This window comes from Epinephelus lanceolatus, chromosome 1 (genome assembly GCF_041903045.1).
Source record: "Epinephelus lanceolatus isolate andai-2023 chromosome 1, ASM4190304v1, whole genome shotgun sequence".
NCBI classification, from domain to species: domain Eukaryota; kingdom Metazoa; phylum Chordata; class Actinopteri; order Perciformes; family Serranidae; genus Epinephelus; species Epinephelus lanceolatus.
Genome location: NC_135734.1, coordinates 1,881,504 through 1,897,407, shown reverse-complemented (window position 1 = coordinate 1,897,407; position 15,904 = coordinate 1,881,504). Strand labels below are relative to the sequence as shown.

General features: G+C 39.8%; 1 protein-coding gene and 1 long non-coding RNA gene across 4 annotated transcripts in view; both read right to left on the bottom strand.

The window, feature by feature from the left end:
* The window catches only part of LOC144463620 (uncharacterized), a 474,714-nt gene extending 468,235 nt beyond the window's left edge, over nt 1-6,479 (bottom strand). The window contains exon 1 of the mRNA XM_078168396.1: nt 5,678-6,479. Within this exon, the coding sequence (XP_078024522.1) occupies nt 5,678-5,958 (281 nt within the window). The 5' untranslated portion in view covers nt 5,959-6,479. The remainder of the gene's footprint in view (nt 1-5,677) is intronic.
* Nucleotides 6,480-7,117: 638 nt separating this feature from the next.
* On the bottom strand, nt 7,118-15,371 carry LOC117260724 (uncharacterized). Of its 3 annotated transcripts, none has more exons than XR_004501948.2 (6): nt 14,200-15,371; nt 13,487-13,694; nt 13,166-13,393; nt 12,841-12,939; nt 12,672-12,747; nt 7,118-9,478 (listed from the first exon to the last, which is right to left on the bottom strand). It is a non-coding gene; the product is annotated as an uncharacterized LOC117260724 (long non-coding RNA). The 3 variants fall into 3 exon arrangements; XR_004501949.2 differs by having other exon boundaries at nt 13,166-13,390; XR_004501947.2 differs by having other exon boundaries at nt 13,166-13,694.
* Between the last annotated feature and the right edge of the window lie 533 nt (nt 15,372-15,904).

Genomic DNA, 15,904 nt, shown 5'->3' with positions numbered 1-15,904 from the left:
TATTAATGTGCCTGCCGCGGCTTGATCTGTGAGCATTTGGTCGCTAAGAAGACTGTTAAGAGTGGGTCAGCTTGATCTTAAAACTCCTTCTTAGTGAAAGATTTTCTTAGCGCTAAGAGCAATCTGGGAAACGCGTTTTTCTTTGACGGGAGGCTTAAGAGCATTCTTAAGAAGCTCTTAGCGCTAAGAGCGATCTGGGAAATGCGGCCAATGTCAGGTAGACGGAAAGTAATATAAACATTATATATTTTTATACAAAACAGTCCTTTCCACTAAAATCAGTACAAACCAAAATGAAAGATGGTGCAGGACTCCTTCCTTGCTAACCAACTGACAAGCTGCTTAGCAGCTCAGTATTGCCATGGTGGCCATCATCACTGATTTTTCATTGTTTGTATTGACTTCAATAGAAAAGACCCAGTTCTGTCTGAATAAATCATGTGCTGTGTTTGTGGCCACCTTAAAGTCAGTTTTTCACAGCTCGTAGATTTGCACATCGTCCAGTGAGTTTGTACTCTCAACATTTATACCATAACAAAAATGTTATATGGCCATGTGACTAAATGTGTCTGAGTTCTGGCCAATACCACACAAACCATAGATTTACTGTCATTGGAGCTGCATGTGTTTAGTCAATAAATGTCAGAAAATACTTCCAGAGCACAAGATAATGTCTGAAGTCTGTAATCCTAAGGGCTCATTTAAATGCCCTTTTCATACGAAAAAAGATATACATCCATTTCAAACGTCGGAAACGTCACTGCCCTCATACCTCCGTGTGTCCTTTATGTTGGCATAGATACAGCCAATAGATGGCACTAGAGGGCAGAGTCAAACGTCTGACACAATAAAAACGAGGCAACAGTGGAGGAGGTCATAATAATGTACTTTAAAAAATAAGCGGAGGTTGTAGATGGCAGTGGTCTGTGAGGCCATATAATGTTATATTCCAACATTTAAACAGAGAATTCTTTTCACTGTTTTACCAATTCATTTGTGGTCTCCTATGGTCATACCTCGCTTAAACTACACTGCACCATCTCCAGTGGTACTGCTCCATTTTGTCTGTATCCACAAGCTTTCAGGAAACGTGCACAAATAGGGACAAAATTAACATCTCCATATCTTATGTAGAGCATAAATGAGCCCTTAGACATTCAGCTGATATTAACATAAAACTGAGAAAAGCAGCAGATCCTCTCATGAAAGAAGTTATACACATTTTTGGTAGACTGCTGTCTCAGTCCCACTCAACAGACAGACTGAAAATGTCTTTTCTCCCCCAGGGCAAGTAAATACAGGGGGCTACCGAATTCAAAGGCCTTGTTCACACTGTAAAACGGTTAGATAATCATCCATGACATTGAAATCATTTGCTAAACACTAGACTATGTTTTCTGTAAACTACTCAAGTTACTATACTCTCCAAATCTCACTCACGTTTCCACTGTTGTTTTCCTGCAACAAGTCACATATCGCAATATTTCAGAATGAGACCTCCGCTTGATGAGGCAATAACAGACCAGATCAAGTTAAAGGTAAAGAGACCAGTGGCGTATCCAGGACATTTTTACTGGGGTGGCCAAGATGGGACACAAAGCTAGTGTGGGGTGGCCATGGCATAGCGAAGTATAATGCCACGTACGCAGCCAACCCCGGTTTGAATCCTGGCCGGACGACCTTTGCTGCATGTCACATCCCCTCTCTCTCCTGTGATTTCCTGTCTCCATCTGTCAAATAAAGGTGTCTATGCAGGTAAAAAAATATTTTTAAAAAAAGAGTCTTTTTTTTTTTTTATTCCATTACCACCTATCACAGTCCTCAGGAATCTCTGGTTATTTTAACATGTCAATTTCTAATCAGTAATTATGTTCAGGATAGGGTACAAATCAGTCATCAGCTCATCATCTGTGTCACCTGTATTGTTACCTGTGTTTGCTCTACTAATTGAGGCGCCATCTTGTGGTTACATAAAAACACAGCAATCCAGGCAACAGAACAAACCAAAAAATTCAAATCAAAGCTTAATACTTAAAGATAGGCCTTATTAAAAAGTTTATCTGTAAGCAAAAGATAAAATAAGCTTGTAAGGAAAAAAGGAATATTTGTTGTTCTTTACATGCTTAGTTCATGGTATTATTTAGCTTAGATATAATTTGTTGGAGATACTGGAATTTGATTTTTATGGTTTGTTCTTTGCCAGGTGTGTTTTTATTTAACCACAAGATGGGGCCTAAATTAGTAAAGCAAACATAGGTAACAATACAGGTGACACAGGTGAAGGCCTGATGACTGAATAATGTCATTATATAGGATGCCTTATGATGTACGAAAAGGGGTCTGCCCATTTTTCCGACAGCCCATTGTTCCGACCATATTAAACCCATTGTTCCGAAGTCCCGTTGTTCCGAAATCATCATGATGTCCTGTGGTTAAGGTCTGGTTAGGTTTAGGCACAAAAACCACTTGGTTAGGGTTAGGAAAAGATCATGGTGTGGGTTAAAATGAAAAAGAAAGTGGCAAACACATAAGCCATGACCCTGCTTCGCCTCAAGCCTTTCCCAGCTGACCCAGAGCCGGTCGCGGCGCACCATCAAGGTAGAAATACGCCCGCTGGGAGCCGTTCAGCACCGCGGAAAGCTCCCCACACAACCCGGACCCCAGAGTTAATAACAGGAGGTTATGGTGTTTCACTCTCTACTCTCTATGGCACTTGTATCTCGACTATCTCGAGTAGCCTACTTTTGTTGCGTTGCTGATCCTCTATGGTACACAAATACAGTAATAATCACATATCGGAACAACGGGACGTCGGACTAATGAGAGGTCGAAACAATGCTACGGCACCGTATGAAAATGTGCAAAAAGTGGTTTTCAACCCAGACAGTATTCATGTCCAGGGCCCTGATGAAGGCATAAATTGAAACGTTGGCTTTGATTCAGCGTGCTGTTTTTATCCAGCAGTTCTGCAGTTGACGTTGTCACTGTGACCATCCTCCTGTTTCATTAGCAGCAGCAGCAGCAGATGCGGCGTGCTCATCTTATGGCTGATGGCTCACCTATCAGACCTGCGTGGCCATTGGCCAAACGTCAGCTGAGCAGAAATCAGCTGTCACAGCCTCAGTACGACCATTACTGTGTTAGTTAAAAATGTAAAACTGGCCCTAAATCAGCTGATTACCTGTCATCATTGATTGGCAGCATTTCTCTTGTTTCTTTTGTTGACGGACTTGACCAACTACCTATCAGATCTGGGGTGGCCACAGGGGTGGCCAATGAGTTTTCAGGGGTGGCCAGGCCACCCCTCAAATCGCCATTGAAAGAGACACTTCAGACACTTGTAATAAAAAATCTGAGTCTGTCTGTATCCAAAATAACCACTTTTATTGTTTCCCACAAAATTACAATCTATGTGTGGCAGTAGTTGAAGACAGGAAAAAGGGGTGAGGCTAACTTTTTTTTGTCTTGCCCGTGTTTCTAAATTCTCAGGTTTTTGCAGGTCCCTGAATGCAGCACAGACATAACTCTTCTTTTTTGTCCTTTAGCAGCAGTTTGTGGAGTTTTGAGTCACAGGGTGGATAATTGATAAGTCTATCTGATCAGAGCTTATCAGATCGATCAATGGATGAGAGGAGCAGCTGTATGTGAATGAGAGCAAACTTTAAATCCATCACAATGGATGCTAAAGTTTCAGTTTCACTGTGCCTGGCATTCTGATGCTCCGCCTGTGGAGCAAATCATAATGTGGTGGCAGAGGTTTAAATTGTGGTGGTCCACTACAAATAAATGAATGTGTGAGAAACCCTGATGTTTAATGGACATACAGTGACCATGTTCAGTTGCCCCATATGCTTAAATTGCAGCATGATGTGCAGCTGTCAGCAGCCCTCTCGCTAAATACTGAACCAAATTCAAAAACTGTAGTCACCAAAATCGTCCTTGAAACGTCTCACGCCAATGTCATCTTGGTGTATATTAACGCATTTAGTCGTAAGGTACGACGAACAACACCCAATGTCTGCAAAACATCATACTATGAATGTCCACACAATGTGAAATTCTAACATTGTTAGACGTTTAAAATATCGTCCACCCAATTTTCATTCCAACCAAAATTAAATGTCTGTCTGACGCAAGAGTCCGACGTCTTTCTGACGTCATATTGATGTCCAGTGCCAGCTGGGGTTATCAGGCTGTTGGACTATAAGTCACTTACTGACTAATTTACATTTGGCACAGTTTGCATTTGTATGTGTTTGTTAGTTTATACATTTACCTTTTAATCAGATTTTCACAATAATTTGCACAGTTTCTATTTTTCAATCAGGGTATGTTATACTTATGTACAATCAGCATTGTTTTTTGTTAATTCATTGATTTTCAATTTGTTTGTTATTTTATCTATAATACTCATAACTGTTACATTTTCAGCTCCTCTTTTGGCACATACTCTTCTTTAGTGACAGCTCTAGTTCTGTCAATTATCATTTCACTGCTGTGGTTCTGTTCTTATCTTTCTATTATTTACTGTGTGTATCGTGTTTGTAGTATAAGCAACTAGGGGTAGGGGGAAAATATTGACACAGCATAGTACCTTGTGTGTCAATATTGAATCGATACATGGATGCCAAGTAGGCTATCTATTTTTCATTATATAACTGATTAATATTGCAAATACAAATCAAACTTTTGGTACACTACTAAACCAATTGCTTTTCAGTCCACTGGATACATTTTGCTGCAATAAAAATGAATGAAGTGAGAAACTTTGTCGTTGAAACCTAATTTTGTAAGTTAAAACGGATAACACACAAATAAAAAAAAATCCTTTGGGGACATAATTCATAGTCAAATAAGGGTAATCAGTCACAATATATTGCAATATATGTTATAACAATACAGAGGACATCACAGAAAAATCAATCTTTTATTGTGCCTAGACTATCTATCTATCTATCTATCTATTAGATACTTGCATTCATGAGACAATTAACCTTAAATGTTTTGGCATCCTCGATGGAACATTTCTGAATCAACTGTGATAGTAGCCCTGGGCAGCTCTCCAAAGCAACTACGTCGTTTCAAATTCAGGGATCGTGCATGAGGAAATGAAGTCGGTCAACTCTGCTGTTCACATTAAATGTAGCCTATATCACGCCATCATTCCCTGGGGATGTCTTCAGAAAATCTCCACCTCAGTTGTCGCCTCAGCAACCACCAAGACGGGTAAACTTGGTTTCTTCCATCGCCACGGCCGGCGATATGCTCTCCGGTCCTCATCAAAACAAAGTCACGCCCACTGCTCTGGACTTTTACTACGATGGTCTCATACCGTTTACAGAATATTATGCTTTGACATTTACTCTAGAGCGCTCCTAACGGGATCCGTATTACGCAATACGTGTGTAAAGTGTGCATAGCCTGTGAGCCTGGAATAATCCTGACAGTATAGACATTTTGCGAATCATTAAAAAACAAACGTACGTCATGACAAAGTAGCACAGAAATGTGCATTTGATTCGGTTACGTGGTTCCACCTGACACATGATACAGATAGCTACACACACACACATCTCCAGCCACGGAGGAAGCAATTTGGTGACACATAGGAGGACTGTCAACTTTGATAGCGCCATGCTCAAACAGACCATGCGGCATAGATTAACAGCTAACTTACTTTTCTTGCATGACATTCTCCTTGATGGCTACCAGGGTGCAATGGTTCCCCTGCTGGAGTCTGCAGGTGTCCAGGTGCCGCTGATGCTGATCTTTAAGACAGACGTTTTCCTTGCAAAGATCGGTCACCTGAAGCTCCAGCTCTTCAATCCGGACCCTCTGCTTCACCAGTAGCCCCTGCTGGGTCTCGATGATTTTATTCAACTCCTTCAGATACTCCGCCGCCTTGCTGGGGTTCTCTGTCGGTTTCTCCATCTCGTAAAAGCCCCGTTGCCCGTCCATGGAGGCGATATCCACACAACCAGAAAAAGCAGCCCTCTCCCTCGCGCATACAGGCTCAGTAGTAGTAAGACTGAGCGCTGTCAAATCCAGAGATCCTCCTTCGCTCCGACATGACTGTATAGTCGTGTAGTAGTAGTGGCAGCTTACTGTGAAGTTGGCAGCTTCTGGTGCGCTGCTGCACGCCGCCGCCGCGTCCACGAGCTCTGCGCCGCAACAACCTAACTAAGCGCAAGTCAGCCGCTCCATACATGGGAAAAGCGTTTAACCCTTTCAGGCCTGGAGGTTCAGCGCTCCGGCTGCGCGTTCCGCCGTTCCTAACACTTACTCAGCACGTCTGTGTTTTCTGGAAAAAAGGAGAGACGCTGACTTCCTTCAATTCATGTGCATCCTCTCAACAGGTAGGTCGAGTTTCACTGCACACACATCTCGACGGCCGTGAAGACTACTACATCCGTGCATGGTGTCAGCTGTATGTTCATGCAGGAGATAGTACTACCCCCCTCCCTTAGCATACAAATAGCAGGTCCACTTGTCAGAGATGGCTCATAGGCTACAATAAAGAGTTCTGAATAATGTACTTAGAAAACTTCAAACTATATTAGGTGAACTCGTTTTGAAAAGCTGAATGGTCCTATACAGTTTGATGGTAATGTCAAAAGCCCAGTGGCTATCCTAGCACACATTTAAGAAGAAAAAAAACACGTTTTGATTTGCTGCAGCTCAACAGTCAAAGTACGCATGAATGCAAACACACTAAAATATACATATTATAATATTGACCCAATGTTCTGTCAGAGGTCACATTGCATAGAATTACAGTGTGGCTTCATAACAAACATAAATGGTAAACAACTGATTATTTTTTTAATGGAGCTCATTTAAATTACTTTATAAAAACTGTAAAAAAAAAAAAAAAAAAACAAAACGGTAAAAGCACTGGCAGCAAAGTTTCCAAACTGATACTGTAAAATGACAGTAAATAACTATCACAGAACTACGTACAATAACTAAAAATACAGAGTAGATTTTTACAGTCAAAATTAATTAAAATACAGTATATTATAGCTGATAAATGCCCATTATACTGTAAAATAACATAGATATTATGTCAAAAAAACATTAAAAATCAGATACCTTTCATATTAATCTCTGTAATTTCACGGTGTACATTATTTATTTTAGGAAACAGCCAAGTCTATCTACAGTAATTTCATGTTAAAATACTATTTTAGGTTATAACGTATAAAAATGAAGTAGGTTCATAAAACTTAAGATAAATACCTGCAAATTTACAGTATTAATCTGTCATTTTAGAGAATTAGTATATTAAAAAACAACCATTGGACAGTGGAAAAACCAGCTAAATACATTGCAAATACATCAAAAATAGCTACATTTAAGGCCAGTCCCTGTAAATTAAGGGTATTTAGTAGTCATTTCATGAAACCGTCTTGTCCATCTACACTGATTTGCTGCATAATTGTGGTTTCCCCAAGTAAAAAAAAACAATGATACAATGTATAAACAAAATATGTACCTTTAATCAAATAGGAATTTCTGGACATTTACAGTATTAGTTATTTTAGAGAATTGGACAATGGAAAATTAAACACTATACATCAAAATACGTTAAGTATTTTTAAAGATAATATCTGTAAATTTAGGGTATTAAACAATCATTTTAGTAATCTGAACAAATATTGTTCAAAACTTTCATTTGACAGAAAAAGAAGGATAGTAAGTCATTACACAAACAGCTAAGGCAATCTCTGTAAATGTAAGGTATTCAACAGTTACTTTATATAATTGTTCAATATAGTGTTTGACTTCTAAAATATTGTTTTTATATGAAAAAAAAGAAAAAGTTGGAATATTTCAATATCTTAAACCCTGGACCCAAATGACATGTTTTCAGTCACAATCCCTAATAGCAGAAACTGGATAGCTCCCTGCCCCGCCCATCCAGTAACACTGGAAAGCCCCCTCCTATTCTACTGCATGGGCATGAGCAACAATCTATGATAAACTTTTTCAAAAACATGACACTCGTAGTATAATCATACAGTAATCATCAGTATGTTATCTTGAAAAATATTGTTTAAAAAAAGCTGTGCAGACCAAAGAAAAATTGCAAATCTGTGACTTGTTTTATTTTTGAATACCATGGAGTTCAAATAGTTACATGATACGAAATATATATTTCTGGCAGTGGATAGATGGACCATAGTTATTAACAGAAAAGCACTGCAGATTTTGCTGTTTTCACAGGCCATGTTTACAACAAGTAAACACCACACCAGTTTTTTCCTTTAAAGTGATATTCATAACTTTTGTGTTGTACTGTCCATACTGCAAGTCCAAAATATTGAGCAGCTTCTTCAGCAGCTGCTCCTGTGCTCTACAAGTAAGTTACTTTGACTAGACCTCTATATGCATTAATTGCAAGGCAAAACTGGAAATAGAAACATCTTTCATCTGTAAGTAACATCAGCATAAGAACTACCTATCTACAAAAAAATAAATAAATTATGTGTACTTGGAGTTTTTTTGAGTTTGGCCCATGTTCCACTTGTCATTATGGAGAGGGTGGACTTTATGTCCTATACTACAGCCAGGGGGCAATTGAGATGTTTTGGCTTTACTTGAGGAGCTGTCATGCTGTCCATCATACTGTATTACTAATGTACTATTCATGCTAAGTATGTCAGATTGAGTATGTAGTGTTTCAGCTGCATAGTATGTGGATTATGTGTGCAAGAAACGCCCGCATGTATACTAAATTATCAAGAATTTTTGAGTATGCAGTGAGAGCTGACTGCACATACTTAACTCAATGCATTGCTAGCCTGATACTCAGAATTGCCATTTCGTTTCACTGCATTATTCAGTCTGACTGTGCTCTCATAGTAGCCGTTAGCATAGCAGCTAAGTGTCAAAGCAGTTTCTCAAGATACAAGGTGCTATACACAACTTTTGGAGAGAGATGGACCTGGTTTCGTCCAGAAGCCGTCAAAATGTGCAGGGGTAATACAACTCTGATATGAGGTTGTCTACATTTGTTATAAGGCAAGTCAACATTGTGGATGTATGGTATGGATTCTTTTTCACCGCAGTGAAAAAGCAACATATCCCCGTGGGACGGCGGTTAAAATTTGACATAATTACATAGGTTTTTCTAACATATACTAGCAGAATCTACTTATTGCCTGTTATGTGCAATTAGAGTAATTCTGAGGCCTTTTTCTCAATGCAATGAATGTGTATTGGGAGCTGGACTCTGTTCCACAATTGTGAAGCACAGGAGCAGCTTATGAAGATGATCAACAATATTTGGACTTAGGTCAAAGCCATTAAACTTTGCAACAATTTCTTGCAAATGAAACAAATGTAAAAATCATTTTAGGATACATTAAATTTGGGCAGTACATACTGTGCGTGAGAAACTGTTGTCAGATCATTTCAAACTGTCTCTTCACTTGCTTGACTGCTGGGGCCTCCTTAAATACCTCCGATTGTCCATCTAGAGAGAAAACAGGCATTTGTTTAGACAATCCATGTAAACCTTTTGGCGTTTTACAGGCAAACATTCATGAGAACTGAAATTATCATTTCTAATTTGAGTTGCTTTTTTATTATCATAGATTACCCGAATATATGCAGGAATCCTGAAGTTAATTTCAATACCTCAGGGTTCCTACACATTTGGAATTTCAAAATTCCATACTTTTCCATACCCTAATTTCCAAACTTCTCTGGTTTTGTTTTGTTTTTTTCAGAGAATATGCGACATCTGAATAAATATATCAGTGTATCGTATTTCACATCATATTTAATTATTCTTAATAGGCGATTGTGGCCAAGTACCATAATGGCATGCAAATAAAAACTCAGGTAAGTTCAATGTCTGGGCTGAGGCAAAAAGGTTGGGACTCTGGGTGCAAGCAATGCAGTAACGAGACGTCAGCGTTTTTTCCTTTCATGTGGCTCTGAATCGCCTTCTCCCCCATGTTGGCGATGTCAAACGATTTCACACAAAGCTTGCATCTAGCTCTGTGTGTGAATTGGGAATCCTTGGCCAACCAGTATTTATATACGGTATTGTCAAGCCATCCATCCAAAAACTTGCATCTACCCATTGTGAACCATGTGAAACTCGTCTTCTTGTCTAAGGTGCAGTGTTGGAGTGAAACTTGATACCTGGGGACTGGAGGAGGGTCATGGGGCAGCAGACTGGACATACCACTTGTCAATCAGGTAAAAGGGGTGGTATGTTTTCTGAGACGTTTGCTCTCACACAAACTGTGCTTGGCCCGGCATAAAACACGATCCGGATTGATTAAATTATTTTTGGAAATACCTAATTTTCTATTTTAGAAAACAGTATTTTAAAACAGTGGTAATAGTCTGGAAACATAAATATTTTTCCATACTTTATTTTTCATTTTCCATACTTTTTAATACCTGGAAATTGATCACATTTATTTCCACACTTTTCCATACTTTCCATACTTGCGTAGGAACCCTGATACCTTTTTAAAAGACCTTCTCAAAATATTTTAAGACCTCATCGCCACTTCAAGCTGTAATCAGCAACACATCTTTAACTTACTAAACAGTTGTAGTTTGCAATTAAATCTATAGAGCACAACCATACAACAGAACTCAGATAAGATGGGAAGGAACAAAGCTCAAAAGAATAAATCAAACCAGAGGCAAGGACTGAACTGAGGAAGAACTGATATATGGAGAGAGAAATTTCCAAAGAGTCAAATTTACACGTGGAGTAATAAGGATTGTTCCAGACGTTCTCGTATAGACTTTTGGCTTGTATCCAAAACATTTGATAAGGGCAGTATCACGGTTATGATGGTTTTATCTACACCCTTAACAAATCACAAGGCAATAACAATTAATGTTTGTCTTTTTCTTGATAAATCTGGATTTTAAAAAGTATCTTATTGGAAAATGAACAGCTCCCTCTTAAATCACAATTGTGGGTGATAACAGAATTTTGATTTTGGGTGAACTATCCCTTTAAATGATGTGGAGAAATTAAAATTAAGTGAGCCGCAAAGCAAATTAGATGACATATATAAACTGAAAGCAGAGAGGGCTTTCGTTAGGTCTAGGCAGAAATGGCAAGAGCATGGTGAGCAATTGTCTGCCTGCGTCTTTAATTTAGAAAAATCACAAGCCAAATACAACTCTATACTACAGTTAAATATTAATGGAACTGTCACTGAGAATAAAAAGGACATTTAATGTTAATGTTTCTGGTGTAGGAAACAGATTGCAAAAGTTCGCTGTTGCAAGATAATGCATAACAAGCTGATCTGGCAGGCCGAGCACGCCTGCACATCATTGTTTTTAATAGTCATGGGGAGGGGGTGGCCTGCTTGGAGTTTGCAAAAAGCACCTAAAGGACTCTGACTGTGAGAAAAACTCCAAGCCAGCTTTCCTGTGTCTTTCACTGAGGAGAGGCTTCCATCTGGCCACTCTGCCATAAAGCCCATATCGGTGGAATGTTACAGTGGTTGACCTTCTGGAAGTTTCTCCCATTTAGGATCTCTGGAGCTCAGCCAGAGTGACCATCAGGTTCTTGGTCACCTCTCTTACCAAGGCCCTTCTACCCCGATTGCTCAGCTGTGCTGGATGACCAGCTCCAGGAGGAGTCCTGGTTGTTCCAAACTTCTTCCATTTAAGAATTATGGGACCACTGTGCTCTTGGGAACCTTCAATGCAGCAGATTTTGTTTGTAGCCTTCCCCAGATCTATGCCTCGACATAATCCTGTCTCTGAGCTCTGCAGGCAGTTCCTTCCACCTCATGGCTTGGTTTTTCCTCTGATATGCATTGTCAGCTGTGAGATCTTATATATACAGGTGTGTGCCTTTCCAAATCATGTCCAATCAATTGAATTTACCACAGCTGGACTCCAATCGAGGTGTAGAAACATCTCAAAGATGACCAAGATAAATGGAAGCAACCTGAGCTACATTTCAAGTGTCATAGTAAAGGATCTGAAAACTTAGTACAAGGTGATATTTTACTATACTTTACTTACTGCAAAAATTTCTAAAATTCTGTTTTCACTTTGTCATTATGGGATATGGAGTGTAGATTGATGAGATTAAAAATGAATTTAAATGATTTTAGCAAAAGGCTGCAACATAATGTGAAAATAATGAAGGGGTCTGAAAATTTTCTGAACCCATTGTATCTATTTTACAAGCTAAGCAGGGCTGTGCAGACACCTCAAGGGAATGTGTTAAAGAGGGGCACATGGAGGAATATTACACCAATACCACACACCAACATAATTTGGTGCGTGGCAACTCCAGTGATCATTTTAACCCAAACTATGATCTTTTCATAGTTCTAATCAAGTGGGTTTGTGCCTAAACCTAACTAGACATTAACCACAGCGTTACACCTTAAAACACCTTATAATTTTCACTCCCTAAAGATACACATGTGAAAATATCACAAAATATCCAGGTGTGAGGGCAGTGTAAAATACAAAACAAAAGAAACTGTGAAAATACATAATTGTTCATCAAGGGTGGAGATAATAATGACTTTTGCCATAATTGCCCAGCCCTACAACAAACCGTATCATAGTATATCATTGCCCCCTACCTGATGTAACTGGAGAGGGACTATGATTCGTTTTCTATTTTGTGTGTGTGTGTGTGTGTGTGCGTGTACATTCACTTTGGCTGCGTAAGGTGAAGCATCGAGGTGTGTCTTTTTTCTTGGCCAGATCATTCTACGGCAGGTACCATCAGTGCTAATGAAGAGAGAACCAGGTCATTATTTCCACTGGAGGATTCATCAGGGTTTTTTTTATTTGAAAATATATTTGACATTAATCATCACTCACTTCAGGTTGATACAGTTACGGCAGTACATGTCTGCCTTGTGATCCACAAGCCACTGAGCATTTCTAGCAAAGCCAACAATATGCCACTTTACTTCCAAACTAAGAGAGACACATAAGAGCAGAAATAAAGAGTGATAAATATTCTCTTTAGAGATTACACTCAGCACATCACTCTACTCCTATCAACATTATATTCTTAATAGTAAGATTTGCTCAAGAGAAAACATTAAACATGTCAATCACAGATTCTGATAACGCTTCTCTTTCCAAAATAGATTCATGCAGTTATATACTGAGTTTTACAGAGACACAAATATGGTCTTACCTTCTCCAAGTCAAAGTCTCCTTTTTTACAGGCATGACATCAATACAAGCAGCTCGCACACACATATGGGGAAACAGGAGAAAAAAAGTCAGCCTTGCTCTGTCCAAAGCTAATAAAAGCTCACAAATTAATATACCAAAAATTCTTTACTCCCAAAATGTCATTTATCTGTACAGTCACCACAGTCTTGCTGCTCCTCTGGTGGTAATGACAGCCAGTGCATCTCTGCTGAGACAGGTAGGAAGTATGTCCATCTGCACAGGCTTTAATTGCAAGCTCAAATCTAGTTTTATAGATTGGAAAAATGTTATTTGTCCTTACCATCTCCATGGAAATAGGACAGTAATTCCAATCTAGTGAACCACAGTCTTTGCTGTGTCTCACTGGGTTGAGTAGCCATTCTCACTGGGAGTCATCCTCTCACATATATTAAATATATGTAACCCATCTCCATTTTGTCTCTGTTGTGTCCCGAGTTGGAAAGGAGACACAGGAGTCAGGACTGGATCTCTAAATCTTTACTTGGCAACTGTGGCAACAAACAGAAACACACAGAAATCGTGAGCTGTGTGTGAGCTAGAAAAGGCTTTTTAACATTTGATGAAATGTTACAATAAAATAATCAGTTCTGCACAGTAAAATTAAATTACAAAAAATAACACAAATTGGTCCTTTAGACATGTTAGTTTCTGCTTTCAGTGCTTCAGTATTTAAAGTTAATCAGGAAACACAAAAATAAATGACATCTGTAATTCTACTTTTTTAAAAAATAGATCAAACAATTAGGCAACCAAACGGTTCATTCTCACTGCGGGACGGATTTGCTTTTCCGCGTTCAAACCATACACACGCGTACCGGACGTGGTGTGGAATTTTGCGTTGTTGTGTTCCAATTCCGTGCAGTATGAACGGGTGTGGGTGAACATGGACGAGAGTAGTAGTAGTAGTAGGCAGTAGTAGTAGGAGCAGCAGCAGCAGCGAGCTAGCAAGCTAATGTTTAACAGGCGTCAACATCAACTTTCTTTAGCACTTACCACTCTCACCGCAGCCACCAAACTGGACAATGGACTGCCAGACGTTGTCCTTTAATTCATTGTTCATAAAATCATCCCATCTTTTATCAAAAAGGACAGGGTGCTGTGAAACAAGGTTTATCAACCTTTCTCCCATACTGTCCTGCCTGACTGGATTTCGGACCCGTTGCACAAAAGTAGGATTCAGACATTCAGGATAAATGACTGAGCTGGGTTCAACGAATCCAAAACAAGAACGTCCAGGTTTAATTGGTTGCACAAAGACCAAGCCAGGATGAGCAGACACGGATTCATCAAGCCAGGTGAAACCAATCCTGGGCTGCATCCTAAGTCTCTTATTTCATACTGCTAACTCCTAACTCCTGACTTGCACCGGAAGTCGTTCGAGGTCCGCCATCTTTAAGGCTGTCTCATGTCTCTTATTCCTGCCAGTAAGGAGTTAGCGTTAGGAGTTAGGAGGGATCTGTTAGGTGCGATGAGTAAGGTAACACGAGAGGTTCCTAACAGGAAGTCTTTTTCAGCTTGAGGCCATGACGTATAAATACCCGCCCCCTACGTCTGTCTCATTTGAACGAGATGGCGGAGAAACAGCGCAAGTTTACCCATTACATGCATTCTTTGCAATGAAACACTGTCATTCACATGCCTACGTGACTACAAAGAGTAACGTTAATGATATTTCCTGCAAGACTGTCATGTTGTAATTAAGTTTATTTCATTCACAACCCGTTGCGTTGTTCAGCAGACTGTCGGTGATATGTGGCTGTTAACAGGGGCGGACTGGGACTAAAAAACAGCCCTGGACTTTGACTCGGCCCAGCCCACAACAACCAGTGCGCATATGGTATGTGCTTCCTTTTTCTTTAATTTGATTGGCGGCCGGCCGGCTCATAGATATCTATGGGCAGGCTGGCATCCAATTTAAAGGCTGCCACCTAGCAGACTGGACGTGGAACAGTAGATTATCAGGGAGAAAAAGATAAAAAAAAAAAAACATTTAAAAAAAACGGTGATGACTGCGTGGCAGCCGCCAGCCATCCTGGAGTACCGGCCATTCTGTGATTCTCCAGAACCTCCAGATGGCCAGTCTGCCCCTGTCTGTTAAATGTGCAGCTGCTCATGTCCAGAACCACAAGTGTTGTATAACACCACACATGCACGCATGCATGCACGCACACACGCACGCACACACACACACACACACACACACACAAACACACAAACACATTTGCCCATCATTAATTGTCCTGCATGTCATGTGAGTGGAATAATGTTTAATAGCCTGTAGGTAATATTAAGTATTAATATTAATATTAATTAATATTATTACTTTCATTAATGTTGTTGTAAGCTACTGTCTGTCCTGCATCTCTCTCTCTCTCGCTCTGTTTCTCTCTGTCTCTCTGTCTCATTGTGTCATACGGATTACTGTTAATTTATCATGTTAATCTGTTCTGTACGACATCTATTGCACGTCTGTCTGTCCTGGAAGAGGGATCCCTCCTCAATTGCTCTTCCTGAGGTTTCTACCGTTCTTTCCCCGTTAATCGTTGATCACCGTTGAACCGTTGATCAGCGAATATAATGGTACTTGGAATGTACGCCAAACGCTGGCTCCATTACGCAGCAGATCCAGCTGTCGCACTGTCACCAGAATAGGACGTCGCTTTACGTGACGCTTCAGAGTAAGGCCGTCTCATGTCTC